The sequence below is a fragment of the Leuciscus leuciscus genome (assembly GCF_965113295.1).
Source record: "Leuciscus leuciscus genome assembly, chromosome: 12".
NCBI classification, from domain to species: domain Eukaryota; kingdom Metazoa; phylum Chordata; class Actinopteri; order Cypriniformes; family Leuciscidae; genus Leuciscus; species Leuciscus leuciscus.
In genome coordinates, this window is record NC_138736.1 from 11,289,544 (window position 1) to 11,304,888 (window position 15,345).

General features: G+C 36.7%; 1 protein-coding gene and 1 pseudogene across 2 annotated transcripts; both read right to left on the reverse strand.

Annotated features, from left to right (window-relative positions):
• Nucleotides 1-2,973: 2,973 nt before the first annotated feature.
• sostdc1b (sclerostin domain containing 1b) lies at nucleotides 2,974-4,846 on the reverse strand. The gene is made up of 2 exons (XM_082185135.1): nucleotides 4,571-4,846; nucleotides 2,974-3,860 (listed from the first exon to the last, which is right to left on the reverse strand). Exons 1-2 carry the CDS (start codon nucleotides 4,764-4,766, stop codon nucleotides 3,448-3,450), a joined length of 609 nt encoding a protein of 202 aa, XP_082041261.1. The 5' UTR covers nucleotides 4,767-4,846; the 3' UTR covers nucleotides 2,974-3,447.
• Nucleotides 4,847-7,973: 3,127 nt separating this feature from the next.
• Nucleotides 7,974-15,228, reverse strand: LOC309510630 (ankyrin repeat and MYND domain-containing protein 2-like; annotated as a pseudogene). Its single transcript, XR_014211654.1, has 10 exons — nucleotides 15,092-15,228; nucleotides 14,132-14,196; nucleotides 13,259-13,397; nucleotides 12,137-12,235; nucleotides 11,892-12,052; nucleotides 10,126-10,329; nucleotides 9,908-10,043; nucleotides 9,465-9,590; nucleotides 9,077-9,203; nucleotides 7,974-8,695 (listed from the first exon to the last, which is right to left on the reverse strand). The product of XR_014211654.1 is annotated as an ankyrin repeat and MYND domain-containing protein 2-like (transcript).
• Between the last annotated feature and the right edge of the window lie 117 nt (nucleotides 15,229-15,345).

Consider the following 15,345-nt stretch of genomic DNA (forward strand, 5'->3'; position numbering starts at 1 on the left):
GGAGCAGAAACAACCCAACCTACTAATATTAACGTGGGTCCTGAAGCTCTAGCCCAATCATTTTCCAGTGATATTCCTCTGACCTTTTCTCTTTTGTAATGAATCTCTCATTCTACAGACTTTCTTCAAATCTCCCTCTTGCTCCCTCTCTCTCCTCCCCCATCATGAGTGGACACGCCCCCTACTGCTGATTGGCTAAAAGTGTGTTGTGGTGCTCCATCTGATCCTCTATCAATCGCTTACTGCACCTTTATTTATAGATTGTTCATCTGAAGAGTCTTCACAATGCCTAAATTGCCTAACTCAGACTATAATTAGGGTTAAACATGGGCCTATAATTTACAATTAAGGTAGATAAATGATTGAATTCAGTTATGCCCTCGTGCCAGTAAACACTTCATCAGAGAAGAGATGAAATGTTGTTACAAGAGCGAGGGGAAATTGTTTTGATTAAAGATTATGAGGGCATATGAATTAAAAAACAACAACAATAATTATGATGTGCACGGATAAATCATATATAATACATATTGAAATATTGCATACATTTTTTTTATTGCATGGTGACATCAAGTCCAGTATGTTCTGTTTAAACAACTTCCATCTCAAAGTGATGCAACACAAATTTTTCAGACATAATTTTTTTGTAGGTTTTTGTGTGTGTGTGTGTGTGTGTGTGTGTGTGTGTGTGTGTGTGTGTGTGTGTGTGTGTGTGTGTGTGTGTGTGTGTGTGACTGAGGTTTCTGTGTTGTTTGGTAATGGTCCAAACCGTAGGTAGGTGAGGTGGAGTTATGATACAGCAGGTTATTTTGGCACATTGTACTGTGTTGACAGAGAGAGTTATACATTACTTGCTACAGGAATTAACTGCTCTGCCCAGGGCTGTATGGAATATGATTATAAATGTATGGTTTAAACAATGACAGTTTGTTGAGAATTGACAGTTGTTGTGAAATGATGCACAGCAACATAAAACTATATGGAGTGATGAAACCATGTGAGGAGAAACAAATGAAATGGTGTGTAAATTACCAGATTTAATGGGTTGTATTTTTTTTTTAACTTTGAGTAAAGTAAACTGTTGAATTCCGAGAACCAATGAGACACAAGTATAAGAATTATGTACGTAATTATGTCATCATGTACATTTATGGGATTTTCGAGGTTCACTGATCACAGCATATGGCTAAATGTGAATGTTAAATAATCATGAACATGAAAATATGTTGTTAAATTATTGAAATATTAACTCAATAAAGAATGTACAGTTACTTATAAATATTGTTTACTTACAACTGTACCACAAACAAAACCCCATCTAATTTCTATATGCATGTTATATACACTGTAAAAAATGTGGCTGCGATTAGTTATAACAACTTAAAATTTGTTGAGATAACTTAAATATCCAACTTAACTAAAGTTAACTAAACTGAATATTTTAATTCAAGCATGAACACATACTTTTTAAAGTTGAAACAATGTTGGATTTTAAGTTGTGATAAATAATCGCAGCAATTTTTTTTACAATGTATCTTATTATGAACAATTAACCTGTTTTTTATTTATTTATTTTAATGTTTTGACCTTGTTGTGTTTAATCAAAATGCCATAACTGGGACTTACGGAGAACATTACAGACTTCTTTCTGATGATGTATTTATTTAAGGACTTAATTCCTTAAAGGGTTACCTAAAAATGAAAATGCTGTCATTAATTACTCACCCTCATTTTGTTCCAAACCCATTCATCTTCGGAACGCAAATGTTTTTTCAAAAATGTTCTTTATAGTGAAAAAAGGTTCTATAGATCAAGAGTTTTCAATATTTTAGATTCATACTGTGAAAATGTATATTAAACAACTTATACTGTTAAAATGTATATTAAAAATGCATAAAATAGTATTTGGAAAATATTTAGATCTTCTATGGCATCACTGCAAAAACTCCCTTTTGGAACTTTTATTTAGTGTAAAATCAAGCCCCCGCCCTATTTTTATTTATTTTTTCTAACATCACAATACGGAAGAAAATATCGCTACCTCTGTTTCATGGCAACTTTGATGATGCCACAGATTTGATCCCACTAACCTTGCAAACTTTGGGAAAACCAAAGTGTCCTCAGTTCAAAATCTTGAGTAAACAAATAAAACATTACCAAGGAAAAGCCTGTGTTTGAATACCATAGTAAGTGGGAGCATGCCGAGTTGTGTGGATCACAGCAACCCGCTCTTTAGGGAATGCATTTGGTAATTGAGCTTATAAATAACAGCAGGTGGTCCTTGCATCTCAAAAACTCTGGAGGCAAATCTGTTGTCAGGGATAATTATAGAGATGGAGAATCAGTACAGACAAACGCACCCGTTTCTGACTGCACCTGTCAACACACGAGAGACACCAGACATCCTTTAAAGACGTCTTCCGTTAGACTCATGATATTACCTGCCTTAATGTCTCAGCTTTAGTCTCAGCACACCCATGGACCGCCCACAGACTGTTCGTTGACCTTCTGATGCATCTTATACAAAACTGGAATGCATTGTCTTGATTTGGAAAGCTGACATTACATAAAGTTTGTCAAAATTCTGTGATCCACAAAATTTCTCATCCTCCAGTGACTTGCAATGTTACCTGTGCAGTGTCACCTTCCTCTGGATTCCTGGATTCACAATACAAGGAATCTGATTCACAACTTGGGACTATAACCTCAGGCACGGCAACATGACTTTCAGAATGGCAGAGTGAAAGGATACGGGATACAATGAAGCAGCTTTAACATGTTGCCGCCAAAAAGTAGCTGATGTGCCTTCAGGTGAGGGCAACCCTTCACAACAATGCAGCGTAGAGTTACGAAGACAGTGAGAAAGAACTCGCTTCTTGAACTTGTTCCTCATTTGTATAGTTTCTGCCTTTAGTTGCCGTTAGCTACAATCAGTCGTCTCCATTTCAAAATAATACAAACCAGCATATGTAAACTACTTAATTTATTGGATAAATGTGTATTTACCTGTTTAAATGTCAACTTGAAATATTCATTAAAAAAAACTATTATATAAAAAATAGATGTAATTCTATTCAAAAACTACTATATATGAAATGCAAATATTTACATAGCTATAGATATTGTTCAGTTTTTTCCAACTTTTGTCTGTCAAATGTAGTCGTATACATCATTGCTTTATGAAATCAGGATATTTGTACAAAACATGAACCATGTTACACTCAAAAAAGTGCATTCACACACACACACACACACACACACACATATGCATACATTTATGCACGGTCATAAAATAATCCACATCTGAAAATAGTAAGAAAAACAGCTGTACATCATTGCAATCCAAGTCAGTGTCATTGTAGTTCATAGTCCCTTTCCTTCCATGAGCACAGGGTTGTGTTGGTCAAATCTGCACCAGTATGGCTTATTCTCAATAAAGGAGAGGCGCTATTCATTTTTAGAATTGAGCTTTGAATTTTTATTTTTGCCTTTTTTCTTCTTGGGGTTCTGCAGAGGATGATCCTTTGAGGGACTCTGAGGAGCATGAGGGGACTCGTTGTGTTGGCGTGTGTATCTCTTGCACGTGCAGGATGTGACAGCGGTGATCTTGTAGGTGCGTGTGCTGCCGTCCTGGCACTGGAGTTTAATGCGCTGGGTGCGTGTGCGGTCAGTGACGCAGCGCCACTCCTGGGCATCCCGTCTGCTCCAGTAGTGACCGCCACCGATCCAGTTGGGAAGCAGGTGGGTGGGTAGACATTCTCCAGCACACACTAACTCCTTCACGGGATTCAGGCTTGTGCACTGGCCGTCAGATATGTATTTAGTGGACCTCAGCTCCCTGCAACCGACCTGGTGCTGTTCTGCAAAGGAAATTTCATGCTTTAGAAATCAGTGGATACATAAGGAATTATCGTAAAATTGTACATGATACATAACACTTTAAATAACTACAGACAGATAGATATATAGATAGATAGATAGAGATAGACTGTAAAAACTTATCTGATCAATAAGTTTGCTTTTACAGTATGCTTTTACATTGCTTTAACTCATCAAGCAATTTTCAACTTAAAAGTTGATTGTAGTATAACATAAAGTCAGTTTAATGTAACTTAAGTTGAAATGACTTAAACATCCAAGTTGATTGTACTTAAAAATCTAAGGCAAAACTTAGATAGACAACTAGATAGATAGATAGATAGATAGATACATAGATAGAAAGATTCACTGTAAAAAATGTAAGTGTATGATAAATAAATAAGTTATGACAATATATGTTTTTACATTGCTTTAACTCATCAAAATAAGTTAAGCAATTTTCAACTTTTTTGTTATACAAGAATCAACTAATTTAAGTCAATCTAATGTAATTTAAGTTGAAATGACTTAAAAATTCAAGTTTAAAATTCAAGGCAGCAACTTAGATATATAGATAGATATGACTAGTTAATATAAAAATATATTAAAGAAAAGAAAAAATGAACGCGAGCAGACATATATTTGGATGATTTATGTTGTAACATTATGGATCCTACAACAGTATATCATAAACAAAAGAGTAAACACGCACCTTTTTGGTCTCGGCTCTCCGTTCGTCTTCCTCCGTTGCGTGCTCGATTTAAAGAGGCGTTGTTCGGAGTCTCGTGAGGTGATGTGACCATGTGCCCATAAAACTTTTCAGTGGCATCATTTTTGAAAGCATGACAGCTTTTAATAAGAAAACAGAGCAGAAACAGCAGCTGGTATTCGCATGTGTTCCTGGGCATTGCAAAGCAGTTCGGTTCAGTGTCTCTTGAAAATTCAGAGAATGATTATACCTACCTGTTTACTCGTGTGTGTTTATATACCCGCCCATGCTTTGAACAGCAGCAGCGAGTGGAATATTGAAGTGTGCTGGAAATGGGCGTGTCCTCATCCTGCTGGAGGCACGCCCACCTACAGCAACATCATTCTGCAATATGCACGTAGAAACTTGACACGAAATAATTTATTAAAATTTTTTTTTATTAAATTACATAAATAACTAAGATGAACTACATTAATAAGATTAATACATGTTGTATAAATATTGTTAATTCTTAGTTCATGTTAACTAAAGTAGTTAACTAATGTTAATTGTTGCACTTTATTTTACAGTACATGCACTTACGTGTACTAAGTTACAGTGTACTTTAGTACTGGGTAATATAAGGTAACATGGATTAAGGTTAGGTTTAAGGGTAGGCTCAGAGTTAGTACCTAGTTATTACCCAATTATTGTAATAAGTACATAATATGTACATGGGGAACGGTACTGTAAAATAAAGTGCTACCATGTTAACTAATGAAACCTTATTGTAAAGTGTTACCAATAAATCTAAAAAAGAGAGAACATTCTCAATATTGTATCCAAGCAAATGTATTTATTTTGTTATCTGTTTCTTTATTAATCTTTAAATGTATGGTTATGCAACCAATTAAACTACATTTATACATTACATTTGGTCTAAAACCACCAACCTAAATGGATGTAACCCAACAAACCAAAACCCCTTTACTATGAAAAATGTGTAGTTTTTTCTCTTGAGGATCTATTCAGTCTGACTGACTTTAAAATGTTACTTTCAAACTAATATAATTAGGTAATATTAGCCTAAAAGTACAACAACAACAACAAAATCCAGATTACACATTTGTTTAAGACAGCATTTTAAAAACACATTTGAACAATTCACTCCACACACTAAAACAAAGATACATTTTGGATAACATTTTCTTGAATTCCCGTGACCCCACAGAGGACAAGTGGTTTGGAAAATGGATGGATTTTCTTGAATTAGATTTAGTTGAATTTCCATATTTTGCTAGAGGATTTATTGTATTCTCCAATTTTGACAATGAATTATTTAATTAGCAGCATGCAATTTTTTACTAATGCAAACAATCTTTTAGTCTTTTATTCTATTAGTGCTGGTTCTAGAACATAGGTAACCTCTATTGTGAACCTCAAATGACACCTTCCTTTCATGCAAATGAATGCAAGCTTAACGGAGTAAACTCTATACTGCAACACTCTCAAACAGAGATAGGATACTGTGCTGAGGATGTTGCTCTCTTTAAAGGAGAGGTGTGAGTTTTCAAGCATTTAGATCCTCTACATGTGAACATGATGCATTCAGCTCCAGTGAGTGCTGTAAAGTACGGGCATGCATGACAAAACCCATGAAACAGGATAGCCCTGGATTATTTTACCCCAAAATTATCCAAACAGGTGCCTCCGATGAGCTCACCAAATGAATGTGCATAACACAAATGACATGGAGGAAACACAAAAGCCCAATGCTCACTTTCTTCCACCGAAAATGTGTGGCTCCCCCAAAAGTTTCTAGTTTCACTCTCTCCTCAGACATTTACGATTAATTCATTGCGCTTGCCCACAGGTACACTTCTTTGATTTGGATGAAAAACACTTTAATATTGTGTTGAATTTTTTTTTTTTTTTGGAAGAAAAAAATGTATTTCTAAAGCCATTGCTGTTAAAATGATCTCTTATTACCTAAAAAGCACTGTTAGTCATATTGGTAAGGGGGGGTTTATTGGGATCACTGAATATTCAACCTCAGGGCTTGAAAGAGGAATACCTCAAAGTCATGCGATACGATGCGGCATTCGCTAATTTCTGCATCTGAAAACCGGATATTTGAGATAGTCCTTTCATGCACCTGTAATGACCGTGACATGCTTATAGATGGAGATAGGAGAAGGATGAATCTCAGGGGAAACAGAGAGGTTACGGCAATGAGTTATGGCTATATTGACATGCGCAATGACAAGCGTGTGCTAAATAGACCCTCGTTTGGCCCACAGGGTGAGATAGTCCCTTGGGATGAGGGGATGTGGAGACTGGGAACAAAGCGCTCGGGAACAGACAGAGCCGTCTATAGAATTCTTAGCGAGTGCCTTAGGATGTGTGCAACAGGACCAAGTGTGGGAAAGTCCACGGAGGAGATCCCTGCTCGCACAAAACTCACTGTTACCACACTGCACCTTAAACGGCAAATGTTTTCCAAACATTTTTAGGGAGAATATTCTGGTATATACTTGTTAATGAAGACAAATGATGATGCAAATTCATTTAAAAAAAAAAAACTTTTTTTAAAACTAAATATTGTCAGCTGCCCACTTCATTTGGTTATCATTATTGTGGTCAAAATTTCACCTGAAAGAGGTTTCTGTTTGTAATAAACACTGCGAATCTGCTAGATTAAAGCATTTATGATATTATACTGCACATTCTAAGAAGTAAATAGTACACTGTTATATTTGAGATCATATTTTATCTTCAGAGGATGGACGCTGCCATCTAGTGGCAAAACTGCTGAATTAAAGGGATAGTTCACCCAAAAATGAAAATTCTGTCATCATTTTCTCACCCTCAAGTTATAACAAACCTGTATGAATTTATTTCTTCTGCTAAACACAAATAATATGGGTAACCAAGCAGTTGATGGGCCCCATTGACTTCCATACTTCCATAGTATTTTTCTCTCTCTCCCATACTATGAAAGTCAATGGTGCACATCAACTGTTTCATTTTCTTCAAAAATCCATGACAGAATTTTTGGGTGAACTATCCTTTTAAGATGCAAGATCTATTTCTTGAGGAGGAAAAAATCCTCCTCAATGTTTAGATAACATTAAGCTTTCAGAACAATATGAACTACTTTAGAGACAGTTGTAGCCTACTTCTAAAGCAAATAATATGAGAATGCTGATTATTTGTAACTGTTTGTGAAATGTACAAGCAATTTCTGAATTGTTTCTAAACCCAATTTTTTTTTTTTTTTTTTTTTTTTTTTTGAAATAAGGGTGAAAAGGGTCTGACTTAGTTACACTATGTAACTTTAATTCAAGATGAACAAAATGTAAATAATGAGTCAATACATTATCAATCCTTCTTCCAAAAAGTGTTTTTGTCTTACCCTGATTCACTACAATAAGCTTATTATAAGTCTTTATATTTTACACAGACTGGGATGATTTTCGCTGGAAATTTTGTTACTACACAGCTACTCAACAGGCGAGTAAGGTATTTTATATTTATTTTATAAATTGCCATATGTAGCTCTCTAACGGAGTTCGTTATAAAGCATCATCTATTGTGAAGGATCATATTCATCCGCACAGTCAAGAAAAGCCGAAGCGCAACTAAAACAATGTTCTTCCACAAAATTTTCGTTTTCGTTTTTTAACGACTAGAAGGCCAAAAGTTACATAGTGTACCTTTAAACAAAAGCACTTCATGTGGTAGAGAAAATCGTCAAGCTTTTCTTTTTGTCTCTTGAGAACAGACGTCCAAAGAGGACGTCCTTTTGTCAGTAGTTTTCATGCGCTCTACACAATGCAGTATTCTGTGTGGTACTTACACAGCTCAGAATGAGTATACGAGCCAACATTTCTGTATCATGGTTTAAGTGTCCTATAGAATGCAGAGCACCAATCACAGCACAGCGCCCTGAGCCTGAACTCGATGCTTAAGGGAGTTGACCTGGCCAACAAAACGACAGCCAGCATCTTTCTGTTCTTTAGTCCTGTCCAGCACAAGGATCATCTTCACGGTGGTCATCAGAAGGACTGTGCTGAAGTGCACACTCGGACAACCCCAGACAAACAGCCAGCATCGAGCTGGCGGCCTTCTCTGCATCATTGTTATCAGCTGGGATGAAACAGAAAAACACAGTCACATTAAATGACGAGAACATTTACAAGAAGAACAAAACGGCCTTGGTTTCATCATGGAGCCTTAAGGCCTGTTCACACCAAGGATGATAACTATAACGATAAAGATATACAGTAGTTCTAAAAATTGTTTGTGTCTTCTGCAGCGTCTCGCCCCTGCTCAAGTTAAAAGAAGTTCAACTTTCTCTAGACAGTGCGTTTTTTGTTTGTTCCACTGCCCTGTGTCACGTTTTTAATAGCAAAATCACATTCTGTTCTTAAAGTCAAGATGACCAAATGCACAGGTAAGATTCTGTAAGATCACAATTCTTACCTACTAACCACTGGCGTGCTAATATGCTAACATTGCTAAACATACCATTGCTAGAGAGATCTCTCAGATTTGGTTGGCTGAATTGAGCATCTCTTTGTTGCACAGGGGTTTTGCACTGCCTCTTATGGGTGAACCAGTGCAGACTCTGACACGTCTGCCCACAGTAGACCACCTGCGAAGAGATGAGATCGTTATTGGAAATGAGAATGTGGAAAGTTATGTTTGCCTCCACAGAAACTAAATGCTAAATAGCAGCCTAGAATCATTACTAGGCCTATACTTTGCAGATGGTCATTACGTAAGATTAACTGTACAATAAATTGTTGTTTGTGACAAACATTTGTGAGTTTATTATTTGGCTGCAAAATGATCAAATTTCAATATTAATGGAATAATGATATTTCATGAGAACTCAAGGAAAGAGGAAACATACCATTTTACAGGAGCACTTCATGTCGGCACCCCTGTCACCACATGTAGCACAGTACTCTGTGTCCATAAGCACCATCTGGCCTGTCAATGCCTGGGTCAGAACTGAGAAGGCTGTGGGGTCGTTCCCCTGGAAACAAGAGTGAGGAGAATTTGGCATCAGCCAGCCAGTTATGTGTATCTACACTACCGTTCAATAAATACCGTGCATTTATTTTATTTTAAAAAACAGCAAAAACAGTAATATTGTAAAATATTATTACAATTTAAAATAACTTTTTTTATTTGAATACTGTATATTTTAAAATGTAATTTATTCATGTGATAGTAAAGCTGAATTTTCAGCAGCCATTACTATAGTCTTCAGTGTCAAATGACGATTTGCTACTTAAAAAATGTTTGAAAACAGTTGTACTGCTTAATATTTTTATGGAAAAGTGTACTGACAATTTCCCCAGGTGCTATGCTTTGGACCAGCTGTTGCAGCATGGTTGCTTCACAATAGGGAAACTTCCGGATACAATCACGGATGAATTTCTCCTGGTACTGAGGGAAGCCATCACCATCTCTTCCTTTCAGAAGTCTTGAACAGAAGAAAAGTATATAATTTTGTGACTCCATTTGTAAGACCATCTAAGATGCAAGGACCATAATGATGATGTCACCTCTTCAAAAGGGCGCCCAGTTTGCCGTCACATTCCTCCACACTTCTGCAGTACGCAGCTGATGTAGTGCATTTTCATGGCCAGAACCTCATTCATGTCCTGCTGTTTCACGCACTGCTCGCAGAGCAGATCCATCACACGGTAGCACTTCTCCAGTGCAACCACGTCCACCAATAAGGGGTTCTCCTTCACCAGCATCACCATCTGAAAAAGCATGATGGAAAAAGGTGCCCCAAAATATGGGAAGTGAATATAGCAGGACAAGCTATATTCACTAGCCTTACTTACAATGCAAGTTTCATGGAGGAAACATGTTCTCACGCTACATGATTCTGTTAACTGATCCCTGCTGAGTGTGGCGCTGAGACACCTTACTCATCAGAAATCACTGGATGGGAGACAGCTGAGATAGCGCACATACAGATGCCATCCGAGATCTAAGCATACACGCAAGTCTATACTAGACCACCTGTGTTTTAAACTAATCTCTGCGCCCATTACAGTTTTTACGATCACTAGGACCCTCAAAACTTAGGTCACCTTATCAAAACTCATCAAAACACAATTCTCCTTACCAACTTTCAGCTTGGCACAGCAGTTAACTACCAGAACCCCTCATATATGTCTCAAATCAACTTATTCTTCCATAACACTAACAAAGGATATCACCCAACAAACACAAATCATAAAATAATGACCTAAAAAACACTAACAGGTAGGTATGCAAGGTATGTTTTGCATACTGGGACCAGCATGGGATGCTAGTTTGCTGGTCCCTAGCATGGGAAGCGGGAGTGCCTGTGGACCAGCAACACCAGCTCAATTTTGCTTGAAAACAGCATAACTATGCTGGTCCACCAGCTAGACCAGAACTGTACCAGCTCTAACCTGCATAAACCAGCCTGGAACAACATGGAATTTATACTGCATTATGCTGAATTTTTCAGCAGGGATGTTACATGGTCCATTGTATATTTCAGTACTTTTTCAGTATTGCAGTTATCCCCTTTTGTATGGTAATGAAACTTAAAGGTTTAAACCTGTTGTTTAGATCCACCTAACTGTTTTGATAGTATTTCATTAATTGATTAAATTTAATATATATTTCAATATGGTATTACAATTCAAATGTAGCAAATTGCTGTTTTATTCAGTTTTATATTATGTAGGGTTTTGAACTTTATCCGTTTTGAAAAGAGAATGTAAACGTGCAAATTGGCCTTTAGGTATATAGAGTTCTGATGATGGTTGTGTCTGAGTGAGAAAATAATTCATGTAATTTGATAGATGCAATCATTTAATGTATTTTGAGCCAAAGGAATGGACAATGATCAACAGTGTAGCCCACATAGCCCACAAAAAAATAAAAAACTGTAAACTCACCTGTGACTATTTTTGCATTTCAGTCATGCCTTTTTTCAGTCATTTTCAGTCAAAATTCAGTCTTTTTTTCTTTTTAAAAAAATAAAATATGCAATGAAGATAGTTTATCAGAGATATGTAGAATTCCAGGCCTGTTTTGAAATGGCCTGTTGTTGCTCTGTAATATCACAAGGATATATTTAGATTGAATAAAAGCAGGAGGGGTGTCGGTTAGTGCAAACTGATGCTTCCCTCAGTCATGTGACCTTGTATGGTATTCTTATGGGTCACAGTTATAAAAGCATAGATTGATGTGCTCCACTAACATTGTTCAGCTTATGTGAGCGTGGCGGTTTACTGATGCTTGAAATCTGAGTTATATAAACACATTTGGCACTTCCTACCTTGACAGGATTGAGGTTAGTAGTCATGATGATTTTGTGTAGGGGACCTGCTAGTTTGGCGGGTAGTTTAGGTTCTCTCTCTAAGCCCTGGGGTCTGGTGTAGTATTCCAACCTCGCACGAGAAAAGAAATTGCGGATCACTGTCACACAGTTGTGCTGACCTGCACAGGGTGGAAAAGAAAGCATTTAGGTCTTCAAGTGATTATTCATTAATAAGTATGCATGCATATATATTAATCTCTCACCCACAAAGGCGGCCATCTGAGCAGCAGTCCGTCCCACTGAGTTGACCAGATCTGTCTCTGCTCCTGCATCTAACATCATCTCTGTGATTTCAGCATTACCTGTAGGATTATTTCAGATGAGCTGGGGAAATTCAGTACATCTTACACTGTATAGATTACCATTCAAAAGTTTGGGGTCAGTAAGATTTTTTGAAAGAAAATAATATTTTATTCACCAAGGATGCATTAAAAGTGACAATAAAGACATTTATATTTTTCTAAAAGATTTTCATTTCAAATAAAATCTATCTATCTATCTATCTATCTATCTATCTATCTATCTATCTATCTATCTATCTATCTATCTATCTGTGTGTGTGTGTGTGTGTGTGTGTGTGTGTGTGTGTGTGTGTGTGTGTGTTCACAAAAACTCACACACACACTTCCACTTATTATGGAAAATAACGTGTTACAGCAGTTCAATACTCTTACTTCAGCACTAAAAACAAAAAAAGAAATACAATTAGACGTTGTTTATCCAAAGTCATCGTTGCTTATTTGTATGGTTGAATTGGATACAATACTAACCATCATTTCACACCTTACACACAGCGCCAACATGGGGACAGGAGAGGTGTCAGTCAATATAAATGGAAAAACAAAATAACTTACCTATTTGAAAAAAAATAACTGATATATTTGGACGTAAATTTAAAATAAATACGTTACTTTACTTATTACTTGCAAAAAAGTAATCTGGAAACATGACTCACTTGTAATGTGTGTGTGTATGTATGTGTATATATTTCCCATAACCCACTGTCTGGACTCATTATGCTTGATTACATTCAGCTGTGTCTCATTACCTTATTAACTCTGCCTAAATAAGCCCTGTGTGTTCTGTCATTCTTTGTGAAGTCTTATATGTTTTTAAACTGCATTTCTTAGCTTATCCTATATAGAAACTGTGACATTGATCTAATGCTTATTCACATTTCTTAATTATGTGGTTTATTAATGACAGCTATCTGTGCAACCTAATGCCAGAACTTCCATAAAAAATCATTAAATTACCTTTCTGGTTAAATAAATGTTAGATAAAATGAAACTTGTTAGCATTACTAGCTAGATGAGCAAGTTTACCTGAGAGGCCAGCGAACATGAGGGCAGTATAACCATACTCATGCTCATTACAGTTGACATCAGCTCCGTGCTGCAGCAGGAGTCTGCACATGTCTGCTTTGCCCTTATAGGCCACGTGCATGAGAGGGGTCATGCCATACTGAAACGACATGAGGGAAAAGACTTTAAAAATGTCTCTTGCCAATCTTTTCATCTGCATGACTCAAAAGCAAATGGCATTTAGCCTTGTTCAACCCTTTCACAAATTGTGCAAATCCAGGAAATGTGTCTTCAGTATGGTGATTCTGTCAAAACACAGGCATTTGTTGAGAGTGACATGAGCAGGGTGAGTCATAATCTTGGATGAAGTTGAAAAACTGCGTTGGTGGCACAGTGAACAAGCAGCACATCTGATTTTGACAGGTGGGATACACTTATCAGCTGCTGTTTCTAACCGTTCTGGCCCCCAAAAAGACCTCAATTTGTCTGTACGTTACATCTAGTGGCATGTATCCATTATCACACCTCTTTAAGTACCTTCTTACCTCCTTAAGTAACATATCCGCCACTCAAGAGTCTCTGCCATATGCCTGAATTACAATGCGGAACATATGCCGTCACCTCACCAGCCCATCAGCCACTGCACTTGTTTATATAAGGGCTGATCATCAGAAAACAACTACATAATACCACTATTTACAGTGTAAGGACTGTGTTTAAGTAATAAGGCTACAGTAAAATAACATAAACATTAAGTAACATTAAGTATGGGTTGTGTTTGGCAAACAACCCTATGTCTGATTTTATGTTTTGTTGTGTTACAGTTGTTGAATCCCAATGAGCTATAACTGGCCTGTAAATTACTACCCATATTTGTCATCTTTATGTTCTTACCTCATCCAGACAGTTAACACGCACATTTGGATTGCTGAGCAGCTGGGTGGCCTCTTGCACATCACCTTTTGAGAGAACACAGTCTAGAGTTTAAAAACTAAACATTAGGAATCATGGACAACTCATGATGATACACCATTTTATTCCCTTAGACAGTCTGCATACCCAACAGTAATTACTGTCTATATAAAGACACTTAAAGTATATTGAGGGTATTTTCAACAGTTTTATTATCTACACTTTTCTAATTATGCTAGGATTCAGTAAAATACAGCTCAAAGACCAGCAGAAAGTTTAACTGCACTGGGCTGCGTTTCCCATTAGCATCGCAAGCCTATATGCTGATCATAGAGACCACTGGTAGCAATTGTTCTGCGATCAACTTTTGATCGCTTTTGGGAAACGCAACCCTGGTTAGTTTATAGATAAAGTGGATTATGTGAACAAATATTACACCATTCTCTCTACAATATCAAAGTGTGTTTAGCATGAAACAAGTACACTACTGTTCAAGTTTGTGGTCGTTAAGTTTTTTTTTAAATAAGCCTCTTATGCTCACCGAGGCTGCATTTATTTGATCAAATAATACAGCAAAATATTAATATTGTGAAATAGTATTTCAATGTGTACACACACACACACACACACACACACACACACACACACACACACACACACACACACACACACACACACACACACACACACACACACACATATTAGAGTAATTCATAAATCATTCTAATATGCTGATTTGGAGCTCAAGAGACTTTTTTTTTTTATCAGTGTTTTGAACAGTTCTGCTGAACAAATAAATAAACAAACACCTAACCAATTAAATAAATAAAATTAATAACCTGTATAAAGTTTTATAGAAAGTTTGTTCAGAGATTTTAGAGCATTAAGATGCACTGAATGTAAAAACAACAAAAACAGAAGAAAACTAAAAATGTCCAGTACCTGCAGCAGCCACCTGTAGCATCACTCTCTCTTCAGATGTCAAATCACCTTTCTTTGCAGTGGTCACACTCGACATATTGACACCAGCCGGTTATTATTAATTTTAGGGATAAATAGTATATCGATGTGAAAAAATTCTTCCTTTGAACACAGACTTTATAATATAATACTCAAATGTAAAAAAAAAAAGAGAAAACATCCTCGGATCATACCACGATGGAGATTAAAAGGAGGGGGGATGGATATCCGAGTGA